Raw genomic sequence first — 23617 nt, forward strand, 5'->3', positions numbered from 1 at the left:
ATTATGTAAAGACTGATGGCCAAGAAATTTTATTTTAGAATATAGAATAATTATTTGTAAAAGGAAATTTAGATCTATCAAAATCATGTGTTACATGAATCCCAGATAGATTCAAGACTTGAGGGAAGAAAAAAAAGAAAGCCCAATTTCTTAATATGGAAGAACTTTCTAAGCAAAAGATTCTGAGAAAAAAACAGAGAAGTAAATCCCTGGTAGTTGTGACTATTAAAATACTCATAAACATATCACCAAGAAATTTAGAACCAAAACTTAGAGACTTGGAAATACATTTAACCTATGAAAGACAGGGGGTTAAAATTCTTACTGTGTAAACAATGCTAAAAATTGATTATAAATTATAAGCATTCTATTTAAATATTGGAACTAAATAGTAGAAAGAAATTCATAAATGGTAAAAGAAAAATGTCTACATGAAGAAGCTATATTATGCAACCTCACTTAAGAAACTAAAACAACAAAAATGTATCCATTTACCATAGTCAAAGTGGGATTTGTTGTTTTGAAAATAATAATAGCCATTATTTGGAAGAGGTGAAGAAATAAATAAGTTCTATAATTATTCATGGTCACTTTTCCAATGTAGATAGAAAATCTTGCTTTTTTAAAATGTACATCCTCTGCCCCAAACATTATACACAGTGATATCTTCAAAGCAATGAGAGAAAATAAGTGTCAGCTAAAAACTGAGTATTGATACAAACTATTATTCAGGCACTAAAGTAAAATAAGCCACCTGGAAGTAAACAAAAAGTGAGAGAATTTATCACAGAGAGATTTTCCATGAGAGACACACACTAAAGACAGTTCTAGGGAATATATTTCAGAAAGAAAGAAAACGATACAATAAAGACTTGAACTGCCATAAAAAAGCAATGGGAGAAATAATTGATAAACATTTGATACATCTAACAAAACATTTTGAAAACATAATTAGCAATGTCTACTTAATGGATTTATTTTTAAATGATAGAATTAAAATACTGAAAAAGTATTTAAAATAAGATACTGAAAAATAAATATCTGGAGTGGCCAGAGTTGAATATTCTAATTATCAGTATTTATTATTTATTAATTAAAGCATGTTGAGGGTAACTGCTAAAACAATGAATGTTGAAAATAAAATCATTGAAGTAGAAGAAAAAATAAAATAAGAACTTAAACAAGTAGGAAAGAAGTATACTTAATACAAACTATGCATATATACATATAAATGAACAAAAAATGAGAAATATCATGCATAGAAAATGAGACAAATAAAAAGATAAATGTATAATGGTAGCAATCAATCTACATATATCATTAATCTCAGTGCAAATAAATGAACCAAACACATCATTAAAAAAATAGAGATAAGCCGGGCTCGGTGGCTCAGCCTGTAATCCCGTGCCTTTGGGAGGCTGAGGTGAGTGAATTGCCTGAGCCCGTGGGTTCGAGACCCGCCTGGGCAGCGAGACCTCATCTCTACAATAAATCAAAAAATCAGCCGGGCGTGGTGGCACATGCCTGTAATTCCGGCTACTTGGAAGGCTGAGGCGGAAGGATCGCCGGAGCCCAGCAGGTCGAGGCTGCGGTGGCCGGGAGCGGCCACTGCACTCCAGTCTGGGTGACAGAGTGAGACTTCAACTCAAAAAAAAAAAAAAAAAAAAATAGAGATGGAATAGTGTCCCACAACATAAGTATATGAAAAAGTTAAAAGTAATGGGGAAAAATAGAGATACTAACCAAAAGAAAGCTGATAATTATAGCAATTTCAGATAAAACTTTAAGATTAAAAAGTATTGTCAGAAATAAAGAAGATCATTATATGAAAAAAAAGTTTAATTTTTAGAAAGACTTAAAACTTACAAATTTGTTTGCAAATAAAAAAATAATTTTCAATGGTCAAAGTAATAATAGAGAAAGACTTAATGCATTTTTCAAAATGGTGAAAGATTTAACATCTATTTCTATAGATAGGTCAAGTGGTAAAAATTAATAAAAATTTATAAGATTTTATTTTATTTCATTTTTATTATTTATTTATTTATTTATTTATTTTTGAGTTGGAGCATCTCATTGTCACCCAGGCTGAAGGGCAGTGGCACGCTCCCAGCCACTATAGCCTCCACCTGCTGGACTCAGGTGATCCTTCTGTCTCAGCCTTCCAAGTAGCTGGAACAACAGGCATGTGCCTTCACACCCAGCTAACTTTTTGATTTACTGTAGAGATGAAGTTTCACCAAGTTGCCCAGGCTAGTCTTGAACCCACGGACACAGGCAATCCTCTCACCTCGACCTCCCAAAGTGCTGGGATTCTAGGCATGAACCACCACACCTGGTCAAATTTAGAAGATTTTAGAACTAAACTTTAAAATCTTGATCAAATGCATATTCAATTCAACAATTAGAGAATATATGCTTTTCTAGCATACAGTTTTTTTAGAAACAGTATGTCAGGTCCTAAAATATGAGGCAAATTCAACAAATCTCAAAGAATCAGTAATTATCAGATTTAGTTTAATTAAATAAAAACTTAAAAAGTATAGATAAAGTATGAAACTACACATATCAAAACATGTGAGATCAGTGAAGTCAAAGTAAAACCTAGGGGGAACAGGTAGCCATATTAGTCAGGGTTCTCCAGAGGAGTCGAAACAGTAGGATGTGTGAAGTGCGTTTGTGAACAAAGAGAAAGAGACAGAGTCAGAGAAAAAGAGAGAGAAAAGGAGATTTATTATAAGGAATTGGATCAAGCAATTATGGATCCTTGCAAGTTCAAAGTCTACAGTGTAGACCAGGTGGCCAGAGACCCAGGAGAGTTGACGGTGCAGGCAATGTCTAAAGGAAGACTGCTCTAAAATGCCCTCTTATGCAGGGAGAGTGGGTGTTTTTGTTCCGTTCAGGCCTTCAACTGACTGAATGAGGCCTTGTCACACTATGGAGGGCCATCTGTTTACTCAGAGTTCACCCACATAAATGTTAATCTCATCCAAAAACATTCTCCATGCCGACATAAAATTAATCACTACAGTAGCCTCAAATATTTAAATTGGAAGAAAGCAATTCTGAAGACTAATGAACTAGGCATCCAACATAAAGTAGAGGAAGGACAGAATAAAACAAAGTAAAGGAAGGAGAGACAAGCATGAGTGTTAATAGTTAAAATATATATCTGAAGTCAACAGAATCTGAAATTGTTTCCATGAAAACACTAGTTACTCCTCTGGCTGGACTGATCAACAGAAAGAGTTATATAAGAGTTGTACAAATAGCCGGACTTGGTGGCTCAGCCTGTAATCCCGCACATTTGGAAGGCTGAGGTGAGTGAATTGCCTGATCCCGCGGGTTCGAGACCCGCCTGGGCAACTTGGCGAGACCGCATCTCTACAGTAAAACAAAAAATTAGCCGGGCGTGGTGGCACATGCCTGTAGTTCCAGCTACTCGGAAGGCTGAGGCGGAAGGATCGCCGGAGCCCAGCGGGTCAAGGCTGCGGTGGCCGGGAGCGGCCACTGCACTCCAGTCTGGGCAGCAGAGTGAGACTCGCACTCAAAAAAAAAAAAAAAAAAAAAAAGGAGTTGTACAAATAAATACTGTTAAGAAATGGGCATAACTACAAAGTCATAAAGATTAGAAATTGAATAACAGATACTATCTCAGGCTTAAACAAACAAAATCGAAAAATTCAGAGGAACAGAAAAATTCCTTAGAAAAGTATATCAAACATAGCTCAAAAAAATAGAAAGCAGGAAAAATTATACAGACATTGAAGATATTCAATGGATATTTTAAATTATTTCCACAAAGGGAGCAACATGTCCCAGATGAATTTACAGGAAGCAAATTATCACAAAATTACCTAAACATCTTCATAGATTTAAACAAAAATCCACAACTTATTTAAATAAGTTCAGAATAACTGATACCAACTTCAGGCAAAAATGGTGCTGGAAGGAACCTTAAGTTCTATCTCACTCAAGAACATCACTGCAAGAAACTTCAAATAAAATATTAATCGACATAAAATTAGAAAACATTTTGGAAGAAAAACAGTTTCAGAAGTCTTTCTCTATCACAGTAAGATCTATTTTAAAGTTTTAGTTGTACAGTAAGTCCCCATATATGAACCTTCAAGTCGCAAACTTTCAAAGATGCATTCACATATTCAATTATGTATTGTACTACTGTACTTTTAAAGGTATTATACTGTAAGTCTTAAAATGTATTATTTTTGGTGGGTTTTTTAATGTATTACTCTGTGAAAGGTATTATAAAGGTACAGTACTATAGTCAGTTATATTAGTTGGGTACCTAGGCTAACTTTATTGGACTTATGAACATGTTCTCAGAACAAAATTTGTTTGTATAAAGGGAGCTTCCTGTAATCAAGAATATTTACTATTGACACAGAGATAGATTTACCAATCGAACTGAATTGCAATTCCAGAAATCAATCCATCCATACATGAAAACTTGACAACATGATATTGTAGATAATTGAAGAAAGGGTGAACTATTCTGTAAATGATGTCCTGACAATTGATTTTTTATTTAGAATACAAAATTTAATTATGATTCCTACCTGACATTAGGCACACGACTCAATTCCATATGTGTTTAAAGATTTAAAGCTAAAGTTTAAATTTACAAGTATTTCAAATACTTGAAGGCAAGCAAATGCTTTATTCCCTTGCGAAGATCTCTTAACCAAGACATGGACTCTACTAACCATAAAGTAAAAGATTGCTAGAAGACTGTATAAAGAATGTAAAAATTAAACCACCTATTGGAATAAGATATCCTCAATATATTTATTTAAAAGAATATTATCATTCAGATTATATAAAAAAACTATATATCAACAAGAAGATGATACATAATAGAAAGTTGAGTAATATACATGAAAAAAATTCATAATAAAGGAAACAGGATAAAAGCAAAAGAATAGTATTAAACCTTATTAACTATTAAGATGAATAAAATATATTTTTACATACATATCCTTGGCAATTAAGTCTGTCAATACTAAGCATTAGCAAGCTTGTGAATAACAATTTAGATTTATCTTGTAAGTATTTAAAAACCCTATGACTAGCAATCCTTTTTCTAGATAGCAACAACAACAAAAAGTTCTTATATATGTTCACCAGGAAACATTTAAAGACCATTTGCAGCATTATTATTCATAGGACAAATTTTTTTAAAACCCTGAAAAATAACTCAAATGTCCACTAACAGGGGAGAAAGTGTAAATCTATTGTGGTATATTTCCACAATGATATATCAAACTGCTTTTAATAAAAACTTGTGAAATACCATTATAGTATTTTATATGCAACAACTTAGATATATTTTGGAGCCATAGTATCAGTTTAAAAAAAAAATCTGAGGGAGGCCGAGGCAAGAGGATTGCCTGAGCCCAGGGGTTCGAAACCAGCCTGGGCAACTTGGCGGGACCTCGTCTCCACAATAAATGAAAAAATTAGCCAGGCGTGGTAGTGCACGCATGTAGTTTCAGCAACTTGGAAGTCTGAGGTGGAAGGACCCCTGAGCCCCGGGGATCAACGCTGGGGTGGCCATGAGCATGCCACTGCACTCTAGCCTGGGCGACAGAGTGAGACTCTGATTAAAAAAAAAAAAAGGAAAAATCTGGTCACTAAAGCTTATTTCTATAGTCATGAAAACAACATGCTCTTCCTCTAGCCTAGTGGTCCAAGAAAAAAAACCGCCCCCATGTACGGAATAAATCATCACCAGAATTATTTTTAAAGCAATTGGGGAAATATCCTAATATGTACACACATTAATAGATTGTCATATACATAACAGACAAAAAAATTTTAAAAAAGAAAGAATAACACTTTAGATTCATAAACACATCTTATTTAACCATGGTTTGATGTGGTCATAATACATGATGTTGATGACATACATAGAGAAGGGACTATGGTCAGGATATTTCTTGCATTCTTTCTTACCTTAATTTGTGAACATAGCCTTAGTTGTTTTTGTTTGTTTGCTTGTAACTATACAATCAATTCTTTTATATGGTTTTCTAGGAAATTTAATGGCTTAGAGTCAAATAGAACAGGCAACCGTGATCGTGAATTCTGGTAACCTTTGTACAGTAATTATGTATTTCAAACTAAAGATTAGATTCCAAGATTGACTTCATATGCATGAGTAGAAAATCCATATGCATCAATAGAAAGTTCCTCTTGAAACGCCTGAATCTATTATTCTTAGTACTATTGGCCTTGATTGTCTTTTTGTTTGTAAACATACATTCAATTTTTTAAAACAGTTTTCTAGATAATTTTATCGCTGAGAGTCAATAGGACAGCCAACCCTGATCATGAATTCTGATAACATTTGTACAATCATTATGTATTCTGAGCTAAAGCTTACAGTTGAAGACTGACTTCATAAGCATGAATTTTCAACCTCAGGAGAAAATTTTTCTTGAAACCCATGAATCTATTACCCTTAGTGCCAAATGACTTAACACTGAAGAGAAAGTAGGAAATAAGCCATTCAGCGGGCATCTTCTAAACAATAGAAGTAACAGTGACCCTGTGATGTCTTGTCATAGAGATGAACACCAATCTCAATGAAGGTCATAAGAGTTGGACTACCCATCTCTGTCAAAGCCAGCAGAGTTGGACTACCCACCTCTGTCAAAGCTATGATACCAAAGTTTTGTAATGTGATGCAATTGTATCTGATGTCTTTTCTACTACAAACTTTCTCTCTTGAAATTGTAGAATGGCAGCATGTGTTTTCAAGAAAGGGCACATCCAAAAGCTACAATCTGGTACAAGCACTAGCCTGGCCTTTGTATCACTAAGAAAAAGTAAGTAATTAAACTTGTTTCATCCTCTAAGGTATACTGCCAAAGGAAAAAAAAATCTGCTACAAAAACAAATCTCTCTAATTTCCCTGACTTATATTCCATATTAGCACTTATGACCTTTTCTTAAAACTTTAAGTATCACAAAGAAATCAGTGAGAAAGGAATCATGTGCTGACCAAGTTCTTAAAGGGCAGAAAAACTCACTGAAGTGAAAGGGAATTAGTCAAGGGTGGAACAGAGGACCAGCCCCTCCCAGTTTGAGGGAGCAGATTTGGTATTAGTTAGGCAGAAATTCACATGCAATTAACAGCTCTGACATCAGGGGACAAGCAAATATAAAACACTCAGCTCTAGGGGAAGTTCAGCAGAGAAACCCCTCGGGATTTGAAGGTACTACAGGGAAGCCCCATGGGAATGGGTGGACTCTTGCTGGAGCTCTATTAAACTAGGGGACTTAAATCACAAAAATTAACTTGCTGGGAATCTGCTCCCAATTCTTCTTTCAACTCCATGGTTAAATGTAATTAATGGTACTTATGGATGCTAATGGTTGCTTCTGATCAATGATATCCAGGATTAATGAAGAATGCTAAATGACTAAGACAGGGAATTTAATCATGTAGGTATTCTCCATGTCAAAGTTTTAGAGGCAAATTACTATTTTTATTATTTGTTTGAAATGTCATTCTATAGATATGACTCCATTTTGGAAGTGGGTGGAAGGGGCATAGACCATATATCTTTGCATGATTCCATTTTGCTTTCTCGTTTTCAGCTGGACTTTTATCTGTGTGTCTCAGTCTTCTCTACAGAAAGGCCCACAAACCAGATCTTTCTCCTGCCCTCTAGCTGCAAGCAGAATGAGAGCTCCTCAACTCTCTCTGGGCTGTGTCTTTGTCCCCCTGATGCTTTTTCAGCAGGCCGGGGCTCAGTTCCCACGAGAGTGTGCCACCATCGAGGCGTTGAGAAGTGGTATGTGTTGCCCGGACCTGTCCCCTGTGTCCGGGCCTGGGACCGACCGCTGTGGCTCCTCGTCAGGGAGGGGCAGATGCGAGGCAGTGACAGCAGACACCAGACCCCACAGCCCCCAGTACCCCCACGACGGCAGAGATGATCGGGAGAACTGGCCCGTTCAGTTCTTCAACAGGACGTGCCGCTGCAATGGCAATTTCTCAGGACACAACTGTGGGACTTGTCGTCCTGGGTGGAGAGGAGCTGCCTGTGACCAGAGAGTACTTGTGGGTAAGTGGGGGTGTATAGGGGTTGGTTCACAGCACTGCATGAGATGCAAGGCTCTTACCAGAATCCTGATCATTCGAACTGGAGCAATACCTACCTGGACATCATATAGCTCGACCCTCTCTTCACAGTTGAGGTAACTGAGTCCTAGAAAGTTTAAGAAACATGTTCAATTTAAAAAGTCGGGGTTGAGGCTCAGAAATTCTGACTAATATTTCCTTCCAAAGCATCTGTTGAGCAACAGAAATATTAGTCCGAATTTCTGTATGCTAGGAACTGCTGTGTTCAATGTTTACAGCTAGACCTTTCAGTAACTCCTTAAGGTAAATACGTTCGTTGTCATAGGTGAGGCTCAGACAGGTCAAATCACATAGCTTGTACTTGGTCAGCTCAGAAATCACATTGAGATCTGTCTGGCTCTTATATTTCAGCTTCTTCCACTACCCCACTGATCAACCAAGACATTTCCCACCATGATTATGAAATTCAGATATCTGAGATGAAGAATCTGACCTGCAGCCTAAATAGCATTAAATAATAAAGAACTCTGTCCAAACAGCCAGCAATATTTGATTGTTTGTCTATGTGCCAGATACCGAACTGAGAGTTTAGCAGAGCATTTATTGAGTCTTTATTATAAGCCAGTCCCTGGTCTAATTGCTTTTCATGTGTTGGCTCTTTGATCTTGACAACTTTACAAAGCAGGTATTATTTTTATCCACACTTTACAGATGAAAAACCGAGGCTTAGAAAAAATGTTGTCAAAGTCCAAGAACAATTCTCTGGTCTTAACCGCTATGCAGTACCACCTATCTTGTTTTTGCAAGATTTATGATGTTAAAAATGGTAGAACATGTCAAGGAAAAAAGCCAACAGTTGGCAGAAATAAGCATGACAAGGTCATAGAATCATAAAATCCATAGGTAGGATTAAAGAAAGCTAATAGAAATCCTAGAATAAATTGGAGAGAGAGAAAGCGAGAGGAAATGGAAAAAAAGAGAGAGAAAGCAGACCCGAGGAAGGAGTTTTACTTGGGGGTATATTTTAAAGTATAGCATAATTTAAAACATATTTGAACACACAAACAGATAATCTTTCATGGATAAATTGGTCATGGTAGGTTACAAGATGATTATGCGTCACTCTACCCATCCCCTCAAGGCAGATGTTCTCATGCTTGAATTTTGTATCCTTCAAGTCAGGAGAAATCTTCTGGACTTAAGTAGAGAAGAAAAGAACCACTTTGTCCAGGCCCTGGATATGGCGAAGCGCACAACTCACCCTTCATTCGTCATTGCCACCAGGAGATCAGAAGAAATACTGGGGCCAGATGGCAACACGCCACAGTTTGAGAACATCTCCATTTATAACTACTTTGTTTGGACACACTATTACTCAGTCAAAAAGACTTTCCTTGGGGCAGGGCAGGAAAGCTTTGGTGAAGTGGATTTCTCTCATGAAGGACCCGCTTTTCTCACATGGCACCGGTACCATCTGCTGCTCTTGGAGAGAGACATGCAGGTATGTAGAGCACGTTACTATTTTCAGGCCCTTGACTGATAAGGTGTTTAGATTGTAAATCATTTTCATGCACTGTTTTGCTGAGTAATCGGAATGAGATGACAAAGCAATTTCATGTTTTCCCACTGCCGTGGACATAGTTAGTTACCTTACTCTTTGTTTTGATCACTTATTCATTAACCTTTGTCCTTTGTGAAGGGAAAAGAAAGTGATATCAAAAAAAAAAAAAGAGGCAGCCAATTGAGACACTGGTAGGCGTTAAGTTATAAGTTTGAAAATATTCTCCAGTCCCATAATTGCAAAAATGACTTTCATAAATTTTGAAACAAAGGAATCTCATCTGACATATCTTCCTTCTCTACCAAATGTCAGCCCATATACCCTCCTGATCTGAATGATGTGGGATGTGTATATACTTCTTGGTCTTTCCAGCCCCAAATGTATATCTCATCTTCCAGTGGATGACTCCTTCTTATAAGGTATCGAGTCCAAAACAAGAAGAAAAAAATCCTTTCCATGTAGATGGTCTTTTTTTAAAAAAATTAAAGTACATTTTTTTCCCATACCCCTACCACTTTGGGGGCTTATAAAGAAAGCTATTTAAAGACTTCATATCACTAATATTAGATAACTTATATGTTAATTTGCTCTTACTGTAGTCATCACTCTACTATGAATATGTATATCAAGACTTCATGTTGTACACCTGAAGTATATATAATTTGAAAATAAGACTGAAAATTGCATTGGTCAGACATTATTTTTAATGAAAAGACATTGATTCTTTGGGGCAGGCATGGACTGAACCTCAACTAGAGCAGTTATTTTGTGCTTGTTTTGAAGCAGACAAGCTCAAAATACATTGAAGTATCTGGTAACATAGATACTTTATTCTTGTTTCTTTTATCAGTTGCTCTGTTTCTTGAAAAAGTATTGCTAATTTAAAATAAAAATTTACATTATAAACTTCCACCAGGAAATTCACAAAACATCAGGGACACCCCCTCAAAAAAATGGAATTTATTTATACAAAAATGTGTACTTATCCTTACGTGTTTAAATTTCAGTCATCTTCAAAGTACTCTCCATTTGATGCAATACACTTATGGAAACACTTTTTTCACTGTTCAAAACAGCTTTTGAGCTCATCAATTTTTATGCCCTCTAGTGTTCCTGCTATTTTTTGTTTCATCTCTTCCACATGAGCAAAACGTTTCTCTTAGAGATCTTTTTCATCTAAGGAAACAAAAAAGATGTTGCTTGGGGTGAAATCAGGTGAACAGGGAGGGTGGGGCACAGAGGTCTTGCCATATTTGGTCCAAAATTACTGAACACTCAGTACCGTGTGGGCAGGTACACTTGTAAATCACCCATCAGGAAATGGCCTTGAAATAATCTTAAAAAAAAAAATCTTTGAAGCTGAAGGCAGCCTCTCACAACTACACTAGCCAGTACACTGATGTGATAGGCTCCTATAACACTAACCTAGTGGAGGAAACCAGTACTACAAGAGACCTGCCCTCCAAAAGGTAATTCTGGTTTCTGGGGGGCCACCGCCTCTGAAACCTGTTTGTTTCTATGTGAAATAAAATAACAGCAATGAATATCTCCCCCCAAGTTAAAATCTAAAAATCGACCTAAAAATGTCTGGAAACAGAAAAGGTGTTTAGAGTCATGTGTTGATTTGCAGGATGCTTGTGTCAGCATTATTCTAAGAGGGAAAAAAATGACTAGAAGAAAGAGAATTAATGTGCTAAAATATAGAATAAAATATTCGTTTGAAAGTAGTTTATCCACAGGCAGTTTGAAAGTGATTAAGTGGATCCCTCTGATACTCTGAACATCATATTTTATAGCTCTGATTGCAAGTAAGACATTTAGTAGATTATGAGTAGATAAATCTGTCATTTGTAATTGACTACAGATCTCCATGCCTTCATGTCATTTTCCCATGGGCACACCAAAATGAAAGGGCAGGGAGAAAGTATCTAAAAGCTTCAATTTTGCCTGTGTAAACTTCAACCTCTATGACTTACATTTTTAAAACCCAGCAGCATGAGGGATCCAACAAATTACAATCTAAAAGTAATGCACGGTCGAAATGCCACATGAATATGCTCTGACTCCCAAATGTCACTTGCTGTACCACAAACCCACTCTTAATGATCCCTTGGAAGCTGTCACTAATTTTTGTGAACCACAGTGATGGCTTTTCAAGGACTACGGACCTCCTGAGACCAACAAATGGGGATGATTTGGAAAGCTCTGGGCCTCTAAAAACACCCAAGGTTAAGGAAATGCTTCCCTGAAAGGGACTCAAAGTGAAAAAGCAGAAATGTACTGAGTGCTTGAGAGGTAAGATAAAATTCTGCCAATTCCCCTATTTAAATCCTGCATTCTAAATATAGCTCCCCAAAGGCCAAAAGAGATGAGAAAGAAAAAAAACGCACAAATGTATATGTTTTAAGAAACCCGACAACATAAATATGTGAGTTTGAGCCCAGTACTTTTAAAAATGTGAGATCAGCTGTAAATGGAAACTAGGTCTACGGCCTAAAGAACAATAGGCACAAAGATGTATTCTGCTTGTTTCACATTTTTGTCTGTATGAGTTTTAGACAGAAGCCTGAGTATTAATAGTTTAGATTCTGAAGGAGGGGGTCCCTAAATAAAATGCCTGTCATGCCCAGTGTGAAAGAGTTCACGTGGCTTGTGGCCAAACCAGACTGAAAATGCCTAAAGTCATTCAATTAAATTTAAAAACGTAAGCAAGACAAAAATTACAGTACATCAAAACATATGTCAGGCCTGCATGTGGTGAGTGATGCTTGAATTAAAGACAGGAAAATGAAAAAAGATGGAAATATCAAAAAGTAGATGATCATATTGGTAATTTTTTGTATAACCAATAGAAATGAAATTACGTGAATATAAAAAGAAAAATACCTCTTTTGCCTTTCAAATCATTTGCAGAAGTTTAGGCAGAATGAGTTAAGTTTCATCCCTTCTGGTACCTAAATAACTGCTTGAAATAAATTACAAACTTTGTTAAATAAGGTATTTAACTCCCCAGACCTCTTAGTTAAACCAAGCAAAGAGGAGGAATTGTAAACAGAAACAGAGAATATTAACAAAGATTCTGTCCTCTAGGATATGCTGCAAGAGCCTTCTTTCTCCCTTCCTTACTGGAATTTTGCGACTGGGAAAAACGTCTGTGATATCTGCACTGATGACTTGATGGGATCGAGAAGCAACTTTGACTCCACTCTTTTAAGTCCGAACTCCGTCTTTTCTCAATGGCGAGTGGTTTGTGAATCCTTGGAAGACTATGATACCCTGGGAACGCTTTGTAACAGTAAGTTCCAAATGACACCTGGGTGTCCGAAAAGAGAGTAAATATGCTGTCTGAATGCCCTTCATTCCATTAGAACATACAGATTAAAATCCACTTTGTTATAGAGAATCAGTACAGATATACCTTAAGCACTTCGAATATTCCAGACAATTTATAAGGTGCTCTGAGGGAAGACACATTTTTGCATTGCTTTTCTCCAGCAATTTGGTCAGTGCGTGGCTTACTTCCTCGTTTTGGAAATGTCTCGTGTTATAAACTAATCCTCTTAGCTCATTTTAGCATTGTCTAGCCGTCATGTGTCTTGTGTTGGGATTTCACAGAAAATGTTTCCTACGAAAAGAAAAAGAAAAAAATCCCTTATGCTTATTGAGTTGAAAAGCCCAAAGGATGCCAGCTAGCTGCTTTCTAGAGTTCCCCAAACGATCACACTGAAAGAATTCCTAACCTGTTGTCCCAGAATCCTTTCTCCAATGACCTGAATGCCACCTCTGTCATAGGTTGTTTCTGTCATGCGTCAATCTATTTTGAGTTTCCTATTCTCTTCGTCGGATCATATTATTATCTGTCCCTGTGCGAAAAACACAGTTTGTCAGACTTTTTCTACCCCATCTTACGTTTCTTCTTCAGGCATGTGGGGCTATTTAGAACTTTAGGTCTTCCATATAAAAAGTAGCATCATGTAAATATATTTTATGATTATAGTCTTGTTCTGCATATAATATTAGATGCATCAAATATTTAATTATTTATAAACTTACAAAATAATATTCTAAATCGATTAGGAGGAATTAGGTATACTTCACAATTAGAAGGTTATTTCGCTGTGCGTAGGAATAAGAGAAGTGACAGTATATGAAATTTTCATCTGTAGGTGTTTTAAAATGAGAAGAAGTTTTTGTTTGATATGCTGAATAAGTGGTCCCACCTTGTGGCAGAGAATTGAAATTGAGGATCAGAATAGCTTCAGAGCCAGAGCATTCATCTCTTTCTGACCGGGCTACTGTGTTTTGCCCTGGAAGTTTTCCAGACATTTTCTAATCACCTTGATGATTACATGTCAAAATAAAACACAATTGAAATGGATAAATAAAACTAGGAAAGGAGGAAAAAAAGAGGAAGAGATTTTGTTTTCTTCACAGGTGTTTTTGTCAATTAATTTAACAAGACACAGTTTTGTTAACTCAGACACATAGTTTCATGACAACTCAAAGATTTTTTCATTCAGTTTAAACAGATTTTAAGATTACTTCTTGTCTCAGTTTGAAAGATAAATACCAGGCATTTTATATTTTAGGCAAGGGAAAGAAAAAAATAACATTTTATTGGACACATATCAAGTGACAGGTATGGTGTCAGATGTTTTGATACGGTATTCTATTTAATCCTCAAAGCAATGATTCCCTCTCCATACTTTTCTTCTTGGGTAATCTTATCCGTTGCTGTGGTTTCTTGGGCATCTTTTATAGGAGACCCCTACATGTGTATCTTTCTGATATATCCCATGCCTATGTCTTAACTTGTTTCTTGCAGTCTCTCTCCAATATTCCATTACTACACCAAGCGTGGTAGATGGAAAAAGCGAATTATTATACCTAACATCCTTCTAACCATGAAAATATCATCTTTGATTCACCAGATTAAAACATATTGTCCTTTCTTCACAATACTTCTCAAATCTATTGCCTCTTTCAGATATTTGCGACTTTCCATTTTTGGGGGTGGAAATTCCACGGGACCTCTGATCCATAGGTTGTTTATAGATGCAGTGACAGAAGTTGTCCACGTGTAAATAAATGTAGAAATCACCAGAGTAAAAATGAACTAGATTTGACAAATTTCTTTACTATCAGAATATTCCACGATGAAACTCCATGTGGGCAAATTAAGATGTAAGGTTTTGAAACCCAAGTAATCAACATTTGTTTCTTAGGGTTTATTGAGCAGTAATCCCCAAAACATCAGCTTGAATGGATAGGTTAGCTTGTGGTGTCTGGAAGTTTTTGGTGATATGCTTTATTTATTTATTATGTAAAGTTTGTTTATGCTAATTTATGAGCTTCTAATTACTGGGTTAATTATTTAGCATAGAACAAAGGAAGCTTTATGAATGAAGTAAAAGAAATATTCCTTAAAGTTTGAAATATCTCTTTAGTGGATTATTTAGCTTGTCTCTCTAGGGAGCATATGTTTCTCTCTGGAGACTACTGGGACAGTCTGTTGCAAAATACTCCCAACCAATGTCCTCTCCTCCCGCCAGTCTAAGGCTTTCATTTCTTTCCACTTCCTGTTGAATAACCATGCCTTTCTCATCTTTGTGTTTGCATTTTTTCACAATACAGTTTTGGCCTATCTTCTCATCTTTCCCACAGTTCACTACTCGCCTACATTGCCACGTAGAGGCAAGTGATTTCCCAAACAGGCATTTTTTTTTTACAGCTAACATAGCTTTCCCATATAATGACATGCGCCAAACAACTCTTCAGTATCTCCTTTTTATTCCAATGTCAAGCGCTGTGCCAAGTCTGAGGGATACACAGGCATTTTCGTTATAGAGGGGGAATTTTGTTATAGATAGAAGAGAGTTTATCATCTCGTGCTATGTCCTCTGCTTAAAATGTTTATCTTGTAAAATTTCTCCTGTTTCACCCATGGAAATTCTCCCCAATCCTTCAGGACTCTTAGTAAAGCTCTCTTTATAAAGACTTTTCAGAGCCAACTGAGTGCAAGGGCTCTCTCTCTCTTTCTCTCTCTCTCTCTCTCTCTCTCTCTCTCTCTTTCTCCCCCCCTCCCTCTTTAAGGCATCTATCCTATTATCTATCCCTAGTTATCATAGCTCTTTGTTTGCCTGTCTGTTACCATCTTTAAAAAGTTTATTTCTCACATGAATTGCTTAAAAAGTGGGGGGAAAAATGTGTGTTGATTCAAACATGTACCACTTTCCAAAGAGATTTAAAGTTTTTCCCCCCTTAGTTCTTTGAAAACTTAAAGAGATGACATTTGAGTGCATAATTTCATATGTACATGAAATATACATTTCAGTGTGGAATTTTGACGTATGAGATTATTTTGGCAAAATCCAGTTTTATGGAATTTTAATTTTAATGCATTCCCATGAGAGAAACAAATGTCAGTTTAACAAATACCGGAATCTGTAGAGGTTAGTGTGAGTGCTTTTTTCTTCAGATGTTTTTTATGTATCACGTATCTACTCTATTCACAGAAGTAGGTCATAGTAACTCAGATCTCTTCACCTTAATGTTACCAAGTATGTGTTTTTGAATTTTCTTTTCTACCAAGGAGACCCTATACTTCAGGGTTCATGCTATGTGTGAGATCTTCAAGAGCAACAGAGAGACTGCTAAGCATTTTGTAAAGACTTGCCCATCCCATCTTTTCCCCAGGCACGGAGAGTGGGCCCATTAGGAGAAATCCGGCAGGAAACGTGGCTAGGCCCATGGTGCAACGTCTCCCTGAACCACAGGATGTCGCTCAGTGCCTAGAAGTTGGCTTGTTTGACACACCTCCTTTTTATTCCAATTCTACAAACAGTTTCCGAAACACAGTGGAAGGCAAGTAAACCAAAGCAGTGCTTTGAGTTGATGGATTCATCAGGTCAGTTTCTAAACGGAAGAATTCAAAAGCAGATCTCTTTGAAAGGGCTTTAAGAGCATAGTAATCCGGTGAGTTTATGTGAATGAGGTTACCTATTATTATATATCTGCGCAAAAAAGAGCTTTCTTAGAAGTGTCGCACCATGAAACTCTTTCATGTTTTTATGAAAGACGCCCTTGAACCTTTTTCTCCAATCTCTTAAGCACCTATAACTGTTTAAACTCAAATTTCTCAGAGCTATCTGGCCAATATGTGTCACGATATCAAGGTCAAGCATTGGCAAAAAATAGCCAAGACTTTGATAGCTTATTTAAAATTGTTTTATTTTAAAAATGAGAATAACAATGAAAGAATTTCACACAATTAGCTGACATTCAATAAAGGCTGGTTTGGGCATATGTTTTATTTAGATCTGTATCAACACATAACTTTGTTGAAAGTCTATAAAAATTCAAATTAGCATTTTCTGATATTTAATTTGGCTTTCCTTATTTCACACAAAGTATTTTAAAGCTGAGAAACTGAAAGCTAAGGAGGTGAAATGACTTTTCCAAGATATTCACCTAGTCAGTAGCAGAGCACAGATTCAAATCCAAGTTGTCTAAATCCAGTATCTTTATATAGTAAATTCTGACATCTTCAAGTCGTGCTTTATATTTAGCATTTTAAAAGGAATATGATTATATTTAACTTTATTTCAAACTTATTATTGTCAAATTTTCCCTTAGACCCAGCATTACACATATCAGAATCATTCCAGCACCGCCCTCCAAAATGAGAAGAGATCTCTCAGTCCTATGATCTGAAATCATTGATATATAAATCTGATTATTATTTTAAATTATGTTCCTATTTGTTCTAAAAATTGTATGTTATTTTTATCTATTTTGGTGCTTACTTTAATTTCAATGACTGCATGAATGCATTTATTTTAGCGATGATTTAATAAATAATCATTATATTTTAACTAAACTGGCATCTAAAACAAGGTTATAAGTGCACATTTCTAAAAGGAAGTACAGATTGTGTGTTTTTAATGCCCAAATAGAACACAGATTATACTGACTTCCTGAAAGAATGTTTGGAAAGACTAGTGCCAAGCTACATGCCATGTATATTATAGGCAATCTTTGGCTGCTTTTAAAATCAAACAGTAAGGGGATAAACCCGTGTAATCCCAGCTCAGGGATTTGAGACCAACCTCGGCAACTTGGTGAAACCTCGTCTCTACAATAAATAAATTTTTAAAAAGCCAGGCATGGTAGCACTTACCTGTAGTTCCCAGCTACTTGGAAGGCTGAGACAGAAAGATCACCTGAGTCCAGCAGGTCAAGACTGCGGTGACCATGAGCGTGCCACTGCACTCCAGCCTGGGCGACAGAGTGAGACTTTGACTCAAAAAAAAAAAAGACAAAATGGATCCATGAATAAATAATGACTATAATATACAATTACTCTTAAATTAAGAGAGAAGACGCTGGCATATTTTACGTTCTGATTTCAGTTTATCATGCATACCTTTTTCCTGATCTCCGACTTCTATTCCTTCAAGTCAGTCAGTCAGACATCCTGTATCATAGACCCTTTATTTGTATTTGTGACCTTACCTGTATCTATCCTCCAACTTCTCCCTTATATATGAAATACATAGAAATATATATCTGGAATAGAGATATTTATCACAAGTTCTATAAATGTTTTGACAGTCGGCTTTCCAAATGTTTAATCCTAGTACAGAGTTGGTAAAACAGTTCAGAGAAATTGTAACTTCTCTACAAAAGCAAAGTAATTTTCCCAAAATAAACATGCTGACGGCCATCTGAAAGGAATAAGGTGGGAAGCTGAAGTCACATCTGGCAATGTAAGTCTCAAGATAACCGGAATGCTGTTCTCCCAATTGTGTCAGCAGTTTTTAGTAGAAACTGGAGATTTCCACTATATTTCCACGTAGAACAATGCGTGCACTGTCAAAGTGGAATGTTCTATATATTTTGACTGGTATCCTTTGCAAGTCATTATTTTTAACCTTGAGGCTACATTTAGAATGTCATACCGCTAGCATAAAACGAACCTCGCTCTGGGTAGAGCAAGTGTCACAAACCATAGGTACAGAGAAGCAATGTTGTTATATTAAGGCAAAAATTGGCCTGACAGGCTTTGGAAAAATTGTTTCCCAATATAATCTTTGCTGTTGACTTGAAAAGTAAGATATTCGCCGTGGTTTTTATTATTCTCACCCCTGCTTTTGTCTCCAGGTTACAGTGATCCCACAGGGAAGTATGACCCGGCTGTTCGAAGCCTCCACAACTTAGCTCACCTTTTCCTAAACGGGACAGGGGGACAAACCCACTTGTCTCCAAATGACCCTATCTTTGTTCTCCTGCATACTTTCACTGATGCGGTCTTTGATGAATGGCTGAGGAGATACAATGCTGGTGAGACACTTTCCTGTGGCTTTTGCATACTCAGAATTATTTAGGTGGCGTAGTTATCTGCTTGGGCTAAACACTCAACACACAGAAGCTGCACTTCACATTAAGGATAAAACAGCTACACGATCTAGTCATTTCCAAGTATTCAGGCCCACTTTGAAAAGTCAGGCAAAACTTCTCCCAGAATGGTTATTATAAGAGGATATGTATTACCATTCACTAGACTAGCCAGACAATCCTTTTTTTTTTTTTTTTTTGAGTTGGAGTCTCACTCTGTCGCCCAGACTGGAGCGCAGTGACCGCTCCTGGCCACCGCAGCCTCGACCTGCTGGGCTCCGGCGATCCTTCCGCCTCAGCCTTCCAAGGAATTACAGGCATGCGCTACCACGCCCGGCTGATTTTTTGATTTATTGTAGAGATGAGGTCTCGCTGCCCAGGCGGGTCTCGAACCCGCGGGCTCAGGCAATCCACTCACCTCAGCCTCCCAAAGGCGTGGGATTACAGGCTGAGCCACCGAGCCCGGCCTTTTCTCATTTTTGATGTTTTCCAAATTTTTCCTCCCCTATCTGCCAACAAACATTCTCACTGCTTTTTAATATAAATGGGACAACTTAGCACAGTTCTTCTTTGATACTTCAAGAGACGAAAAATTGTATAGCCATGATCTATAGTTCTGATTTTTATAGTTTTACGGCCTCTCACAAACGAAAATTTTGTTCAGCTTGAAAAGTTAATGCTGATTTTGTGTCACACCACAGGAAACTTCTTTTAAGTCCAATACGTTATTTAAAATGCCATTTTAAAAGCCGCTTTCTATGCACTCCTACTCAGCTGAGAGGCTAGCAGTACTTTTCAAACAATGAAAGTGCTTCCACAGTTAAGACATCATAAATGTTCATATTTTGAAGCATTCTGAATTTTGGTTTCTGTGGCTTCACTTCATCATGGACATAAACATGGCATTAAAGGTTAACTATCTATTAATTTATTTATCCATTATGCCGGCTCTTATTTCCATTGTGTGTGTATGTGTGTGTACATGCGGTAAAAAGCCTCCAATCCAACTTGATCAGGACCATTATTTGATGGGTTAATTAAGAGTTTTTTGGGGTTTTTTCCATCAGAAAATCATTTAAGAAAAAACAGCACATAAATATTTGTTCAGTTGTCAATTGATTATGAATTCACTGGTTGAAGTTCCATCTCATTTTTCATGTGTATTTACCTGCACAACCGCAAGCAAACTGAATTACCTGCAACTCACAGTGTCAGTTTCTCCAAAATGAAACAACAAATGACTTCTGTAATGCAATGTGAGGGCAGTATTCTGGGGTCTTTACGCTCCCACAACCTTTAACAATCATATTGCCCCTTCTTATTCTTTAGCAATATTTCAGCACTCATCTTTAATAAATCTTCCCGGTGTCCAACTTATTAAAAAAAAAACATCCCTCTCTTTTTTACGATCATGATGATCAGTTTATGTGTGTTTAACTAGATTGCTTTTATTACAGGCACAAGTGAACTGGAATTAATAGGCCTAGGAACTAACAAAACCAGCTTTTGTTAAGCATATCCTTCTGGGAGCTGGAAACTAGGCAGTACTGTATAGGATGCGTTTATTCGATCATGCAGAATGCCACAGTGTTAATAAACTTTCCAGAAATGGGGAATCTTAGGTAATCTGAAAAGTCTCTTAGGCGTTTTCTTTCAACTGTGAAAACATGTATTACTTTGACTTACATATCTGGATTGAAAATATATTTCACATTTATAATAATTTGCTTAATGTTCTCCAGATTTTAATCTATATGCCATTGATGAACCAGAAAAATACCTTTGTTTCTTGTTTTTCTCCTGCTCTTTTTTTGGTGCTATATGTAGCATAAGGTTTCTCAGTTACCTGAATTGTAGTGGGAAGAGAAGTTACCATAATTAAAAATGGGAAACTATTCTACAACATATTTTTGATAAAATGTGGTCATAAAATTATAAGACAAGTCAATGTAAACACTTAAAAATTGCATGAAAGCTAAACTCAAACAATTAGTCTCCTTCTTAAATATCTCTTGTACCTGCAAATTCCTCTTTAAAATCAAAGCCATAAAACAACTATATTGGAAGAAAAGAAAAATTAAAAATTGAGAAAATTTCTAAAACTGTATATAAAACAATAGTTTTGTGAAAAATAAGTCTGGGAATGGAGGAAGAAATTATTTTTCAAAATGAAAAATGTTTGGTGGTGATGGTGGTGGTGTTTTAAGAGACAAGATATCGTTCTGTTGCCCAGACTAGAGTGCAATAACATGTTCATAGCTCAATATAACCTCAAACTCTTGGTCTCAAATGATCATCCTGCCTCAGCCTCTCAATTAGATGGGACTACAAGCACACACCACCATGCCTAGGGCAATTTTTGAAAATCATTAATTTTTTTTGTAAAAATGAGTTCTTACTATGTTGCCCAGGTTGGTCACGAATTCCTGGCCCCAAGTGATCCTCCCTCCTTGGCCTTCTAAAGCTCTGAGATTACAGGCATGAGCCACTGCGCCTGGCCAAAATGAAAAGACTTTTCCAGATGAAGAAGGCTCTTCAAAAATTGTTGAATTATAGAATTAGCAGAGTCAGAATGAAATAGGATTTATGTTTTACAGTTAAAGAAAACACAGTCATTCTCACTGGAATGCCTATTGCAGAATTTTTTCTTTAAACATGGAGCAGTACAACACAGAATTGCAACTCCAGTGATCACGATGTTAATTTGTACTCACTAACATTTTTGGCCACATCTGGGAAGGATCTTTTGCTGTTGGGGACACTCTGCAGAGTCTCAAGGTGGCACAGGGCACCACATGATAAGGGGTTGAGTTTTTATAAGGCCATCAGTTTCACTCCTGTGATAGCCCATTCATCCATGAGAGGATTAATCTTTTCATGAGGGCAGAATCCTTATAACACAATTACCTTTTAAAGACTCTACCTCTTACTATTGCTATATGAGAGTTAAATTTTAACATGAGTTTTGGAGGGGACAGATATTCAAACCATCAAACTAGGCTTCTCACATATCCTAGCTCTTCTAACTGTACCTTACTAGGGTCTGCCCAAGCCCTCTTCCAACTCTGATTTTGTGATATTCCATTTGGTACTTAATTGCATCAACATAAATATAGAACAAACCAAAAAAATCATCAATCTTTTGCCATAAAGATCCTTTCATTTATTTTATTCCTAATGATACACACTCACTGATAATATAAATACCCATGGCTTACGCTTAAATAGAATGAAGAGAGATAACCGGAAGGAAATTGGATTCCGGGACCCTGATTCAAAATGTTAATTATTTTTTTTGCTAACAGAATAAAATTCTGGAAATAAAATTAATATTGATTTATTTAAAAGTAAACAGAAAAAATAAAAATATTAAACAGAAATATTTATAATTAAGAGCAACTTGCAATAGATATACTTTATTTCAGATTTAATTTATAGATGACCTTACAGTAAATTATAGGTCCATCTTTTGGCTTTGAAAAATAATTTTAATGATTTTTTTTTCAAATTAGTTTCTATAATTTAAAAATAAGACAATTAATGATCATCATAGAGGATAAAATACTAAGACTCCCTGCTTTTAAGCTTTTTACTTCTATTCTGTTAAGTAATATGTTAGTACTATGTTCAAAGCATTTGAACTCTGCTTTATGGAATTCCATACTCTGCTGTAATGTTGGGAGCCAACATCTATAGCTACATGGCTGAGGCCTGTAAAGGCCCATCTGGAAGATCACCTCTGACATAGGATATCAGTTATACCTATAATATTGGCGTGTGATTAGTGACCAGTGTGCATACATGGCAGTAAAATTATAAGTAAATCTCAATACACCTGATGGAAAGTGCATAGCAGAATTATTTCTCTCTGTCTTTCTAAGTTTTTACTTCTTTCTAGATATTTTTTAACTTCTATTTCCTGGTAGACTGGTTAGTCAGCTTTGGAAAGCTATTTCCCCTAGGGCTAAGATTAGAAACTAAATTACCATGATAGTTTTGTCACCCTGCCCCTAGCCAGGCAGAACGTTTTCTTTTGTTTTGTTAATTACCGAAACTCTGTCTGCTTCAGCCCATGGCCGCCATCTTGGCAGCCATGCATTTTCCTTGTTCAAGAGTGTGACAGCTACTATTTTGATTTTTAGAGTAGACTTGTTAGGATAAAATATATACATATACACTCATAGTTGCGTAAATGTATGCTTGCTGTTTTGTTTCCTTTTGCTACATTATTCAAATATAATAATTACTATACGATTTATAAAAGAATTAATGATGAGGTATTAGCTTAATAGGATATAGCATAGTATTAAAGGTCAATCATTAGATTATATAAAAATTAAAGTTTAGACATATGAAACTCATATGAATTATAGTAAAGTTTGGTAGTTTAAGAATAAGTTTCAACTGAGTTATAAGGCATTACGTTAAATCGTAATAGGATAATATAACAGCTAAGTCACTTAACTAAACTTATAGATTATAGTATAGTGTTAAGTTGATAATATTAATCGTTAAAAATATTTGGAGTCAGTGAACTTGGATTGAACCTA

General features: G+C 36.2%; 1 protein-coding gene across 2 annotated transcripts in view; it reads left to right on the forward strand.

Annotated features, from left to right (window-relative positions):
• Positions 1 to 7176: 7176 nt before the first annotated feature.
• The window catches only part of TYRP1 (tyrosinase related protein 1), an 18099-nt gene continuing 1658 nt past the window's right edge, over positions 7177 to 23617 (forward strand). The window contains exons 1-6 of one of the 2 annotated variants that reach the window (XM_021716170.1): positions 7177 to 7241; positions 7627 to 8093; positions 9289 to 9611; positions 12762 to 12966; positions 16368 to 16535; positions 18834 to 19013. In XM_021716170.1, the coding sequence (XP_021571845.1) occupies positions 7712 to 8093; positions 9289 to 9611; positions 12762 to 12966; positions 16368 to 16535; positions 18834 to 19013 (1258 nt within the window). In that variant the 5' untranslated portion in view covers positions 7177 to 7241; positions 7627 to 7711. Of the gene's footprint in view, positions 7242 to 7625; positions 8094 to 9288; positions 9612 to 12761; positions 12967 to 16367; positions 16536 to 18833; positions 19014 to 23617 lie in introns of those variants that run through there. The other variant, XM_008065319.2, reaches the window with a different exon arrangement.

This window comes from Carlito syrichta, unplaced genomic scaffold (assembly GCF_000164805.1).
Source record: "Carlito syrichta isolate Samal-C Ts95f unplaced genomic scaffold, Tarsius_syrichta-2.0.1 Scaffold308226, whole genome shotgun sequence".
Classification (NCBI taxonomy): Eukaryota; Metazoa; Chordata; class Mammalia; order Primates; family Tarsiidae; genus Carlito; species Carlito syrichta.